We start from the raw sequence: 14011 nt of genomic DNA, 5'->3' as shown, positions 1-14011 counted from the left end.
TATGATCCAGCAATCCCACTCCTGGGCACATACCCAGACAAAACTGTTAATTCAAAAAGATGCATGCACCCCTATGTTCACAGCCGCACTATTCACAATAGCCAAGACGTGGAAACAACCTAAATGTCCATCGACAGATGAATGGATAAAAAGGATGTGGTGTATATATATACAATGGAATACTACTCAGCCATAAAAAAACAAAATAATGCCATTGCACAGCAACATGGATGCAACTGGAGATGATCACACTAAGTGAAGTAAGTCAGAAAGAGAAAGACAAAGGCCATATGACATCACTTATGTGTGATAAGTGGAATCTAGAATATGGCACACATGAACCTATCTACAAAACAGAAACAGACTCACAGACATAGAAAACAGACTTGTGGTTGCCAAGGGGGAGGGGGGTTGGGGAGGGAAGGACTGGGAGTGTGGGATTAGCAGCTGTAAACTATTATCTATAGGATGGATAAACAACAAGGTTCTACTGTATAGCACAGGGAACTATATTCAATATCCTGTGATAAACCATAATGGAAAAGAATATAAAGAAAGAATGTCTATATGTGTATAACTGAGTCACTCTGCTATACAGCAGAGATTGGCACAATGCTGAAAATCAACTATACGTCAATTTAAAAAATTAAATTAAAGGAAAGCATACAAATGAACTTATTTCGAAAACAGAAAGAGACTCCTCACAGACATAGATAACAAACTTATGGTTACCAAAGGGGAAAGGGGAGGGGAGGATAAATTAGGAGGTTAGGAATAACACGTACAAACTACTATATATAAAATAGATAACCATCAAGGACCTATTATATAGCACAGGGAACTATACTCAATATTTTGCAATAACCTGTAAGAGAAAAGAATCTGAGAAACAATATATATATGTATGTATGTATGTATAACTGAATCACTGTACGGTACACCTGAAACTAACACAACATTGTAAATCAACTATACTTCAATTTAAAAATAAACAAAAAATAAAGTAGAGCATCCTTGACCCAGAGGTCCCAGCTCCAAAGGATACCTGGGAAGCTCAGAAGCAGAAAGCATTAGCTGGAGATGCCAGTAGTACATAATAATTCTCTCCTGATGAGTCCTGAAGTGGTGAACACAGTAATTCTCAGCCTTTTTTGGGTCCTAAGACCTCCTTGAGCATCTGGTGAGACCAGGAAAATGTGTACACATGCGTGTCTGCTCTCATACACACATGACGACTTCTCCCTACAATTTCAGGAGTCCCTGGACCCCAGGTAAAGAGGGCCTATTGGGCTTCCCTGGTGGCGCAGTGGTTGAGAGTCCGCCTGCTGATGCAGGGGACGCGGGTTCGTGCCCCGGTCCGCGAAGATCCCACATGCCGCGGAGCGGCTGGGCCCGTGAGCCGTGGCCGCTGAGCCTGCGCGTCCGGAGCCTGTGCTCCTGACGGGAGAGGCCACAACAGTGAGCGGCCCGTGTAACGCAAAAAAAAAAAAAAAAAAAAAAAAAAAGAGGGCCTATTGCAGGGGCATTTGAGTGTAGAGAAAAACCAGGCTCCCATTTAAGCCATATGCTTGTTTTGTTCACGTTGGGTTACTACTTTGAAAAAAGGACTCCTCCTTATTACTACAACTGAAAGGCCATTTTGACATAAGCTTTGATAAAGAACACTTATGTTCTTAAGAAAAATGGGGGCTTCCCTGGTGGCGCAGTGGTTGGGGGTCCGCCTGCCGATGCAGGGGACACGGGTTCGTGCCCCGGTCCGGGAAGATCCCACATGCTGCGGAGCGGCTGGGCCCGTGAGCCGTGGCCGCTGGGCCTGCGCGTCCGGAGCCTGCGCTCCACAACGGGAGAGGCCGCAACAGTGAGAGGCCCGCGTACTGCAAAAAAAAAAAAAAAAAGAAAAAGAAAAAGAAAAATGGGACAGCATCCTGGGAATGTCCCCAAATCCCCCAAACTGAAAGGAACTCGGGTGGTGGGGCTCCTATGCTCCACTGCTTGTCAGCAGTTTTGCTCATCACAGAGAGAAATAGGGGACTGAACACAAGAGGACCCTCTGGGACCAGGTCAGTGACTACCGGGCAGGGCAGGGCCCACCCTTTCTGAGGCATCACAGAGATGAGTTAAAACAGGAGACGTTCTGACTCGGATTTGGCTCTAACTCATGTTCTTTGATGAGTACAGAGCTCCAGGCATCCTCCTGAACATTGCCTCATCCGGGTCTCACAACCACCCTGGGACGGGAATGTTTCCATCCGCTTTGCTGAAGGGGAACCTGACGCCGAGATGGCGTGCAGATCTCGCCTGGGTCACGCCTCCAAGCAGAGTCAAGCCCAGAGCTTTTCCCAGGACACAGAAGCTTCCAGAGTCAGGGGTAGAGGCCTTCCTTCAACTGGGAATCACCAACGCCCAGGCCTACCCAGACTCATTCCATATACAATATATTCAGTCAGACTCTCTGGGGGTGGGACGTGGTCTCTTTAAAGCTCCCCGGGGCAGGGAGGCCCTGCATTAAACAGGCTGGGGACGGCGATGGAAACAAGCTGGACTTCTGCAGAAAACTTTCTCATTTCCCTGGGTCTCACTTTTAATAGAGACCCAGGCGGCGCTGAGAAGTATTCCTGCACCTGGAGAAGCCCAGTATGTGGAAGCCTGATGGTCAGGGAGCCCTGTGGGGAGCCAGGACCCCTTCCTCCCCGCCGCCTTCGGGCGCCTCCATCACGGGTCAGGTCGTTTTGCAACCTGTGATTTAAGAACACGGCAGCAAAGGCTTCTCCAAAACTATGCTGTCCGGCTTTCACCGCAAAGGTGGGCTGTGTCTGTTCAGAACCAGAGGAGGAGGTGGTGAGCGGGATGGGGGGAGGGGTGGTGACTGCCGTGGGGACCCTGGCGACCTCCAAGCGCGGCCCGGCTGCCACTTCTGACCAGCGGGGCCCCCTTGGGCTGCACCGCTGCTCACTGCTGCGTTGGGTCCCACACCTGTTCTGGGACATCCCTTCTCCCTTCACCACTCCTCAGTCAGCTGCTGGGAGGCACTGAAGACTTGAAAGTGAGCCACTTGCAGAACTTCGGGGCAGGCGTGGGCAGGAAACCTAAGGGCACTTCGCTGTATTTATGCAGAAGAGAAAAAGTGCGGCCACAAGACGGCATTCTGCAATGGGCCCAGAGGGAGACGCTGGTGTCCCCCGGCCCCCACTGCACACAGACACCCAGAGCCAGACCCTCTAGAAACTGCAGGGAACGCTGAGGTCCTTGGTCTAGCAGCCTCCCCGTGGACACTTACAGAGGCTTTGCTGAAATCTGGATTCCAGCATCCCTGTTTTGCTCTAAACTGCCTAGTGACCCATTTAGAAAGTTAGGTTACATTCCCGTGACTGGCTCTTGGTGACTGGGGCTGGCTTTGGTGATGGCTACTTCCTTTTAGGGATGCTTGCCCACCACAGGGCCTAGGGCAGTGGCTCTCACCTTTAACTGCACTAAAGAGTCACCTGGGGGCTTTAAAAGCTCCACTCCAGGTGCCCAGATGGCACCTGAGACCAATTAGTCAGGATCTCCAGGGTGCGGCCTGGCATCAAGTGTGTTAAAGCTCCCAGGGGACATCAAAGGGCAGCCCAGATGGAGCCCCGCAAGCCTGGTGGTAGCTGAGAATCCACGTCAAGCCAGTCAATACAGGACCCTCAGCTCTCCTGCCGTGGGAAACTGGACCAGCCTTGTCCGCCTGACTCTGTTACAGCCTCCTGGACCCCGCCCTGCCCCTTTACCTTTTTATGCCCTCCGCCAGGGACGTGGGTGATGTTATCCAGGGACCCGATCTTGGACTGGACTCTCTCCTTGAAGTCCAGCTTCTCAGACTTTACTTCCACCTGGCCACCTCCTGGAACACAATACACACAAGGACACCAAGCCTTGAGTGAGGGCTAAGCAAGTGAGTGATTCCATGCAGACGCCAACCTTGAGGGGAAGCTAAGACCAGCTTTTATTTAGAGCCTGGTTTGGAGTAAGTAGGTCCTTCCAAAGGGCTTGAGAACAGTTTGCTTCCTCTCTCTAATCAGGGTGCACATCAAATATTTACTCAGCAAACTCTTCCTCCTTAGATGATGCAAAGGTAGATGACAGCTCAGTTCGCGAGAAATTATTCTAAATTAGTTGGCTTCCAAAGAGTCAAGTCTTTCTATGCCAACATATAAGCTATAGCCCTATAAGACCTCAGAATTAAACTAAATGGCAAAATGCACCCTTAATAAGGAAGGGCCCTGACCCTTTCTCCCTCCTCAGACACTTGATGCCATGCCCAAGTGTGGGAGATATGGCCTGAGGAAGAGATGAACTACATTACTTTCTTTGGAAGGATAAAGCCACTTAAGAAAGCTGCTCCCTTGGGACTTCCCTGGTGGCACAGAGGTTAAGAATCTGCCTGCCAAGGCAGGGGACATGGGTTTGAGCCCTGGTCCCGGAAAATCCCACGTGCCGCGGAGCAACTCAGCCCGTGTGCCACAACTACTGAGCCTGCTCACCTACAGCGTGTGCCACAACTACTGAGCCTGCTCACCTAGAGCCCGTGCTCTGCAATAAGAGAAGCCACCGCAATGAGAAGCCCGCACACCACAACGAAGAGTAGCCCCTGCTCGCCGCAACTAGAGAAAGCCCGTGCGCAGCAGTGAAGACCCAACACGGCCAAAAATAAATAAATAAATAAATAATTTTTAAAAAGATATCCATACTTTATTTTAAAAAAAAAGAAAGCTGCTCCCAGTGTGGTAGGATGGTGGCCTCAGGAGAGGCATAGTTCTCACTGGGAGAGACTGAACTCCCACAAAATGTCCAAGGGAGGCAGGAAGTAATGACACACCTTCTAGACTACGTTTCTGACAACCTTCTCTTCCTGCAGTCACGGTTCAAGTAAAGACCTCAGCCCTGAGCAGGGCCTAAAGCAGAAGGCCCTGCTCTGGCCTTTCACGTGGAAGTTAGCTCTCCAAGATGGTAGCCACTAGCCACCTGTAGCTACTTAAATTGTATTTATTTATTTTAAATTTTAATTGAATCTTATCTTTTTGGCCACGCCGTGCGGCTTGTGGAATCTTACTTCCCTGACCAGGCATCCAACCCAGGCCCGGCAGTGAACGTGCCGAGGCCTAACCACTGGACTGCCAGGGAATTCCCCGAATTTAATTAAATAACATTCGTTCAGTTCCTCAACTGCACCAGCCACATTTCAAATGCTCAATAGTCGCATGTCATTAGTGGCTACCATACTGAACAGCACAGGTATAGAACATTTCCACTGTCTCAGAAAGATCTATAGATAGCACTGATTTCTATACGGCATGAGATGAAGAGGGAAAGGGTTATAGCATGCGGAGTTCCAACAGTATCATTTTCTGTTGAAATGAAGTGACAGTGGGAACATGGCAACAGCCCAGGGTCCCATGTTGTAGCTGGGGCAGTTGGTAAAATGCCCCTCGTGCTGGCTGAGGACCAAACTGGGACATCCACATTAGCCAGGCTTTGGGGGCCAGATCAGGCCCTTTCCCAGCTCTACATACCCTGTGTGCAGCCTGCCTGGAGAACTGCAGGTTAGGATTTAGACCAGCATCTGCCCTCCCTCCTTATCTTGTCTTGGCCAGCCTGGCCCTGCCCGGGAACAACACACGGAGCCACACCTCCCAGGCCGCAGCAAGTTCCACCCTTAACACTCTCCCTGATGGCCCACCCCATCAGTCCTTCCCAACCACTTCCGGAGAAGGCACCACCCCATCCTGTCCCACCCCTCAGGCTTCCCCGCCCCGTCCTTGCCTTCTACAAGGGCTGGCTACCTGGCTTATGATGGATGTTGCCTAATGAGCCACACTTGGAGGTCACCTTGCTCAGATCCACTGGTTTGTAGACTATTTGCACCTGGAGGAGAGAATGAGAGGGACAGTAAAATCGGATTATTTTCTTGGGGGCGGAATGCAATGAAAAGCAGCTGTGTTAAGTCCGGGCCCTGCTCAGACAGTGTTTTCCTGTCTGCCACGAGGAAAACACCCTATAGTCATGGCGGGAAAACGTGTTGGAATTCTGCCAACCTTGCCCCAGGGGAGCTGGGTCTTCACAAAACAAATGGAGTGCCTTCAATTCCACAGGACAAGGACCCTCAGGGAAAAACAGGGCTACTTCCCCATTGTGCAGGGCCTACACCTTTGGTTTAGCAAACACTTACGCGCGAAAAAGTTATTCTCTTTCCTGACGTGAAATCGACAGATCACGTTCAGTGAAGACAGAAGGAAAGACGGGATCAATATGATCTGTTTGTGCAGCATTTGAAAAATCTTGGGAAAGCAAGAGAGCCATATCTGCTGGGCCTCTGAGAGCAGAGGGCAGTGTGGGCTTGTTAGGAGCATTCCTCCCAGGAGAAGCTTCACAAACCCCCGCAGCCCACAACAGAGCAGTGACGGCCCACGAGAGGGCCCCAGAGCAGTCCCACAACCCAGTAAGAGTTAAGCACCAGCTGCCCGCCCCCCTGCCCCAGGGCACACAGTGTCCTGGACATTTTGGTTCTTTACAGAAAGGAGCAAAGCAACACCAGCAGGGTGGGCAGGCGGCACAGCAGAAATCACAGGTTTAGTGTCTCAGGGAGGCTCAGCAGACACACGTAGAGGAGGCCTAAGGGCCTCAGGGCTCAGAGCCAGCCTGAGGGTCCAGCATGTGGCCAGGCCACACAGCCACCCCCCAGCTGCCTGCTGATCTCAGCCCCCCGGAGGAGAAACCCACGGGGACCCAGCATTAGCAGAGGGGTCTCCTAGAGGAAGCCTCTACAAAGCCATGGCTGTGAGGGGTCCCTGATGGTCACTGGGTGACACTTCCCTCGTGTGAGGTCACCTGAGGATACAGGAGGCCCATCACCATGGAGGGGAGAGAGACGGCCTCGTGCCTGAGAATGGGGTTAATTAACAAGGACATCAGAAGAAAAAGGAGTTTTTACTTAGGTCTAAATCACCTGGAACAATCCCAAATTACGTTAGTTAATCAAAATCATACTGGCATCTGCCGATTACTGATGGAGTTGATTTAGGCTGACAGGTGGACGTGGCCTGTGTGCGTGGGTGCGTGGAGGGAGGTGTGGAGAGCCCGCACCTGTGGGCGTCGTGACGGATTCTGAGTGGGGCACGGCTATGGGAACACCCCCCTCCTTCCCTTTATGAGGGAGATGAAAGGGAAGGCTGGTGTGTACAGGCTTCCTTGTCTTCCCTTCAGCCTGGATGTGGTAACCAGTGGGGGAGAAGGGAGGGTGGAGCTGTGAAGAAGGGGGAGCCTGGATTGGCAGGGAGGGGAAAGGAATGGGGGAGGGGGAGGGAGGGGGTGTCAGGCAGACTGGAGGCCGGGGTGGGGAGGGAGCCGGCCAGGAGGCAGGGAGAATCCCTAGGAGAAGGAGCAGAGCCTGCCTGTTGGGGAGTCACCTCCCAGCTGAGGAGAAGAGGGCCAGGGAGCAAACAGAGGCAGAGCCCAGGCCAAGGGTACACTGTCCCCAAAACGCCTGAGGCTGACACTGTGCTGGGGCTTGTCGCCCCCCAGCCACCTTTCACCAGGAGAAGAGCTCTCTGTGGCGGCTCGTACTGCAGTGGCCACAGGCCAAGGACAGCGCTCGGGGCCAGCCCGGGACATCCTGTGGCACTCTGCCGGGCTCACAGGCTAGCCCACCAGCTGGCAGAGAGTGCAGGGGGGAGGGGAGGCGCCCCTGAGGAAGTCCCTTGATGTCCTGGGCACCGCCAGCCGCAGAGGGAATGTACCCCTTGCCCCCACCTTCCGCCTGAAGGAGCGGGGCGCTGACTGCAGCCACTGGACCCCACCCCTCGGCCCAGCTGACCAGACACACCAGACGCGAGTTAAACCGGAAAGCACATGTCTTTCCTTCTCTGACCAGAGCCTGCCATGTGCAGGGAAGCCAGAGAGCCGGAGTCAAAGCTAAAACAGCTATGTCACTTGGAGCCCACGACCACAGCCTGGGGTGGTCCCCACCTCTTCTCTTGGTGGAAGATGAGGTGGCAGTGGGACAGGAGAGCAGGGACCAGGGGCACAGCGGAGATACTGAGCAGACACTGGTGAGGAAGCGTGAGTGAAGCGCCATGCAGCAGCCTCGCCAGTGGCAGAGCCAGGACCCGGGCGCTCAGGGCAGGAGGCAGCAGCGCGTTGCAAGAATAAACCCCCAGGTCTGGACGCAGATGATACGCGGGCCCAGGCTGGGCACTTTCTGGAGAGAGAGCCCCCCCTGGGGGGTTCCCACTGTCACCCCTGCACTGCCAGCCAGAGGCCAGATGCCTGCTCTCAGAAACCATCCTCCTCCCCAGGGGTGGGCCTCAAAGGGTCTCGAACCTCATGCTCTCCAACGTGCTTAAACATTTGCCTACAGCTGGGCAAGAAGGCTGGGGGAGCGAGGGAGGCTGCGGAGAAGGGGGGCCGAGCCTCAGGATGCGAGTTTGCACCCATTTGCCTGTGACCTTGGAGGATAACAGAGCCGGTCAAGTGGGCAGGCGAGAATGAGGGTGCAGGGACACGTCCACTGGGGAGGCAGGGAGCCCGCAGGGACAGCTGGAGGAGGCCAAGTTTAAAAGGGCTCAAAGCAGCATTTCTGTCCGCCCTCGGTTGCGGGCAGGTCCCTGGTGCATTTTTGTTGGGCTCTTTCGCATCTGGAGCTTCTGCCAGGGGGTGGGGCTGTTTTCAAACATGAGCCGAGAGGCTTAAGAATCAGCTCATCCCTTGCACACGCAGAAGTCAGAGGCGAGCAGAGCATGGCCTCTGCTTGCTCTGAGGTAGGATGGTAAAGCCCTTTGTGTCGGCTCGTCAGAGCAAGCGGGCCAGCTGTCCCCAGTGGAGCCCCTTACAGTGAACCTGCCCAGGTGACGGAGGAGTCTTAGGTGCTGCCACCTTCAGCCCAAACTCAAACGGGCTGTGGGGCTCCCAGTGAGCGGGGGCGAAGATGGGGCTTATGCTGTGAGGACCCAGCCACCAGGAACAGGTTGCAGAGAGGACCAGTCACCTTCCCCGTTCCGCCCATGCAGCTCTGGGGCGCCCCTCCTGGAACGGTAGGCACGGGTGTGGGGAGCCTGAGCTACATTCACCTGGGGACCCGGAGAGACTCCGAGCCCGAGAATGGTTTATTCTGTGCAATATGCAAGTACAAACACTCATGCCACTTTTCAAACCCGGAACCGCAGCTCGGCGCAGGGATAGTGTGACAGTACTCACACTGCCGCCTCCTGGCACGTGTTTGATATTATCCTTTGAGCCACACTTGGACTGGACGTTGCTAAGATCCAGCTTCTTATTAATTATCTGCACCTTTGATAGCCAGAAAAAAGGATGAGTGACACACCACACTCAGATGCATCTGCCCCGCACAAACACGTCTGGCTGCAGGCCAGGGAGAGGAGGGCAGGGCTCAGTCACACCTCCCCGGGAAGCATTCCAGAACTGTGAGTGGCTGGAGGCGGACCCCACCTTACAGCACTGGGTTTACAAAACGGATCCATCAGGAGGCGGTTCTTCCCTTTACAAGAGGATTGCATTATGGAGGCCCCCCCTCAGAGAGCGCCTCGGAGGCCTAAAAATCGGAGGCGAGTGTCCACCAGGTTGGGATGGAGCGAAATGTACTCAGTTACATTATTAAATGAATAAATAAAAGTCCCAACTGTGGCCTCATTCATACACCTACCAGACCCCTCTGAACATTCACCGAGACCTTTAGGTGGCTGTTCTCAAGTCTGTTAGGTATTGGAATCACCTGCAGATATATTTGTAAAATCCCAGACCTCACTCCTGACCTTAGAATCTCAGTCTTTGTGCTTATGAAAAGCACCCCTGGTGCTTGGTTCAGATGCATGGCTAGGTTCAAGAATCACAGACTTCATGGGGAGGACACAGGTGGTTTTATGGAGAAGATAAATCTGGACTCCCTTCTTCCATGGGAGGCCTTGGCCTCCTGGAAGGCAGGGTAAGTGCCTGCCCTTCACCATCGGCTCCGCCTCATCCACAAACCACCAGGCGCTCAGAGGGAACAGGGCGATGTTCCCAGGTGACCTTCCCTAGTTTTCCTGGGAAGGTGTGGTCCAGATGGTAGAGATCCCATTGTATTTCTGAGAGGCTCCTCCTTCTCCAGGCACCAGGGAAAGGGTGTGGGGCTATCAACATTCCAGGGGGGAATGATTTTTACCCAATTTGTCTGTGTATTTCACAGACAGACAACCATGGTGCAGAGAAGAGGAGCTGAAAAACTCTGCGTTTTGTCTGCTAGAGCAGGGATCACATCCTCACCAGATGTCCTCCAACAGGAGTGCTGTATTTGGAACCAGTGGGCCTTAGTTTCTATTAATCACAGGTATAAATAACTGCCAACTGAAGTTTCCAGTGAAGAACCAGCACTGTCCTCTGAAATTTTGGAAATGGCACCAAGATCTCAGTTGCTGCCAGGTGGGGGCCACTGCCCCTGAGGCCCAGGGACGGCTTTTAGGGCAGCTGCGGCTGGAGGGTCAGAGCCAGGGCCTGGTTCATCTAGGGTGAAGGGCCCCAAATCTGACCCAAGAGCCAGAGCCGGCCATCAAGGGGTCCACAGGTCCTCAGCCAAAGGAGGAAATAAGGACATGACAGCAAAATTTGTCCGTCCTACTTTTTGGTTTTAAAAATGGCCTTTCCTCCAATAAAATTTAAAAAAATAAAAATGAAAATAAAATGGCCTTCCCTTTATTGCATTATTATTAAATTACATTGATAGGAGATATTATTTTTAGACGTCCTTAACGTGGCAAAATTAAAATACAGTCATCTTCTCTTGGACCCCCATCCCTGTTTTCTTCCTTAATTTCACTGCTCTGAATTGAAAAACCTGGGAAGAACACATCTAACCCACTGCTTTGTTTTCTTTTATGTTCCTTTAAAGTAAAAAGCTATGCCTTTTTTCATCATAAAAAAGTAACAGGACATTACGATTTTGAAAAACAGAGGTTCCAGAAAGAGGAGAAAACGTTTTCTTGCTAACCCAGCACAGCCCCTGTTGCATTTTCTTGAATTCTCTTCAATTCTCATATATAAAAATAAAACTACCATCTCAGACATATAAATGGTAGTAATTATTGTGTACATACTATTTTATATCCTCCTTTACCAAATATTTGCCACGTTCTACAGTCATCAGAAGCATTAATTTAAAAAATATGTCATATTCCATTTCATGTTATCTGTGCTATCAGATATTTATATTGATTCCATTTTAAAGAATACAATCTCACCATGAACATCGTTCTGCAAGGAGTTTTTCCCATTTTGTGGATTATTTTCATAGCACAGAGCGCCAGAAGTACAATTTCTGGGCCAAAGTTACAAACACTCTAAAAACTCTCCACATAACTCTCCAAATGGCTTTCTAAAAGGGTCAGATTAATTTCTCCTGTGAGCACTGTTGAGAAAGTCAGTTTCACGGTGTTGCTGCCAGCATTGTGCATTAAAAGAAATTGTTTTTCTTATTTCTTTGATTAAAATAAGTAGATCTGTGTTGTTGGCTTATGCATTTCTTTGATTATTATTAAAATTGTTCCTTTGTCCTTTTTTTTGCTAGTAGTTTTGGGTCAGATTAATTTCTCCTGTGAGCACTGTTGAGAAAGTCAGTTTCACGGTGTTGCTGCCAGCATTGTGCATTAAAAGAAATTGTTTTTCTTATTTCTTTGATTAAAATAAGTAGATCTGTGTTGTTGGCTTATGCATTTCTTTGATTATTATTAAAATTGTTCCTTTGTCCTTTTTTTTTTTTTTCTAACATACAAACGTTGACATTTTTATATACTTCCTTTGTAACATTTCTTCCTTTGTAACTTCCCTGGTTTTTAAATGTAAAAACCATCCCTCATTTAGAGGCTGGATAAATACCTAATTCCACGTCACCCTTCTCACCTGCCATCCCCCCGGCCCCGCCCCCAACCTTCCCGATGAAGAGGCCATTTAAAGCCCCGAAAAGTTCAGTGACTTTCTCAAGTCAGTGGCAGAATCCACACAGGAATCTAGATCTGGGTGTTCTGCGGCCACGGCTACCTACGTAACAACAAAAACAGCCTGAGCTGTTCTCAAGCCTGTTGTCTCATAAACCAAATAAAAACAACACTCTCTCAAGGTGAACGGTGACGTCTCTCCTGCCATATAGGAGACAGCATGGCAACGCCTCAGCCCAGGCTTGAGATGGGACGAGGAGGTAGAACAGGTTTTCTCACCCTGCTTTGTAGGCCGTTGCTGTCAACCTCTGCACAATGTCCTTGAATCATTTCATCCCACCCTCAAATTTTAAGGAGTCCCACATGGACTCCTGCTTTGGGGATCATTTTTTATTGATAACTTTCCATTGGATAAGTCCCAGAAGCAGACTTTCCAGCTTTCATAAGAGAATCGGAGCAGTTTAGAATTAGAAAATACACACCAACACACAAAATAATAAAACAAGAAGATTGAAAAGACAATGGTAAAAGAACGGGAGGTCATCAGGACTGACAATTATAAGACTGATCATTACATTTAACTCTGAGCTTCCTGGAAGCCAAGGCAAAAAGTGAAAACATGTTGGGTTACATACCTCTCTTATCTGACAAAGAAAACTTACCCGTTTTTCAAGGAGGATTGTCTTATTTTCTGTATTAATCCTTACAAGAACATTATCAAAAAACTCAAGAGCCATTAAGCAATAGCAAGATGTGCAACATACACAGAAATGTTTTCTCTGTGCAGCGTTTTCGTGTTCCAATCCCTCAAAAAAGGCAACGAGCTTTTGTGGCATTTGGCAGGAGACATAAGGATATTTACAAAGCAGACCTGAATTACTGTTAGCTGTCAAATTAAGTCAACACCCTTTTCAGAATGGTAGATTTACAGAAAGGAGAGAAAAGGGCAATGGTTCGTATTATGAAATTGGAATCCTGAAACTTAATTTCTCAACTAGATTAAATGTATGATATTGAGCCTCAGCTCTCGGCAGACACTGAAAATAGCCAAAGGAAAAGAACAATGTTTTGGAAGCTCCAAATTTTGATCCCGAGGACTCCTAGTCAAGGGATAAATTCCTGTGGTCAGGGTTCAACCCTGGAGGAGAGGCTGGGGTGGTGTGAGCCTGGGAGTGGGTCCACTTTGGTTTAATCCATTTCCTGGAGAACCCAAAATGGTTCCAAACCCTCATCAGACCTTGTGCTGGTTCTGTTTGGGCTCAGCTTTCTTGAGGTGCTCCAGATCACCCAGCCCTCGCCACTCCTACCCCAGAAGCTCCCAGGCTGGCCCAGTGTCCTTGGGTCACCCCTGGTGAGGCCTGTCTCGAGCACTGCCTGGCACTGGGCCTGGCTTGGCCTCGCTAGGGTCAACAGGCCCAGTGCTGAGGATTGGGGGCTGGGATGCTCTGGTGGGAATTTAACCTGGGGTGGGCACTGGACGCCCACAGCAAGCCTTCTCTTCAAGTCCAAGGTGGTCAGCCTGAGAACTGACACAGGAGATCAAGTAATAGGGGAGTCACCTTTAGAACTATTTATACTGTTCCTTTAAACAGTGACTGTCCCAAGATTCTTTATAATGATGGGATTTACACAAGATTTTTTTTCCAGAAACACAGATGCTGTGTATAGGGAGATGCCCAGAGGGTCTCAGAGTTACAAGGCTATCCCAGAGGAGGCTCCCAGCCTGGCTCTGCACAGCCTGACACTTCAGCTCAAGTGCAGCTGAGTGCCTGGCCCTGACCCAGGACAAGCAAACTATCCTAGGTACAGACTCACTTTATTTACTCCACATAAATGTTCTACACGTGTACTTTTAAAAATGAGACAAAGTTTCAACAAATGCAACCAATTTTTGAAACACTCAGTTCTCCAGAATGGAGACACACACAGCGTGCTATCGCCATCTTGTGGCCATCTGGAATATTGCAGCCCAAGGCTCCCCAAGCCCGGCAGCTTTGGTAGGTTTCTGTCCTGCCTGGGGCCTTCGCATCCCAGCTACTGCCTTGGACGTCCTCGGAGGAAGTGAC

At 50.3% G+C, this 14011-nt stretch overlaps 1 protein-coding gene across 2 annotated transcripts in view; it reads right to left on the bottom strand.

Annotated features, from left to right (window-relative positions):
- MAPT (microtubule associated protein tau) overlaps positions 1-14011 on the bottom strand; it is a 31719-nt gene that overhangs the window by 3519 nt on the left and 14189 nt on the right. The window contains exons 5-7 of one of the 2 annotated variants that reach the window (XM_028498076.2): positions 9217-9309; positions 5808-5889; positions 3756-3868 (exon numbers count right to left, since the gene is read on the bottom strand). In XM_028498076.2, the coding sequence (XP_028353877.1) occupies positions 3756-3868; positions 5808-5889; positions 9217-9309 (288 nt within the window). The remainder of the gene's footprint in view (positions 1-3755; positions 3869-5807; positions 5890-9216; positions 9310-14011) is intronic. The other variant, XM_028498075.2, reaches the window with a different exon arrangement.

This window comes from Physeter macrocephalus, chromosome 14 (genome assembly GCF_002837175.3).
Source record: "Physeter macrocephalus isolate SW-GA chromosome 14, ASM283717v5, whole genome shotgun sequence".
NCBI classification, from domain to species: domain Eukaryota; kingdom Metazoa; phylum Chordata; class Mammalia; order Artiodactyla; family Physeteridae; genus Physeter; species Physeter macrocephalus.
The sequence above is the reverse complement of the archived record's forward strand: the minus strand, read 5'-3'. Positions and strand labels throughout refer to the sequence as shown.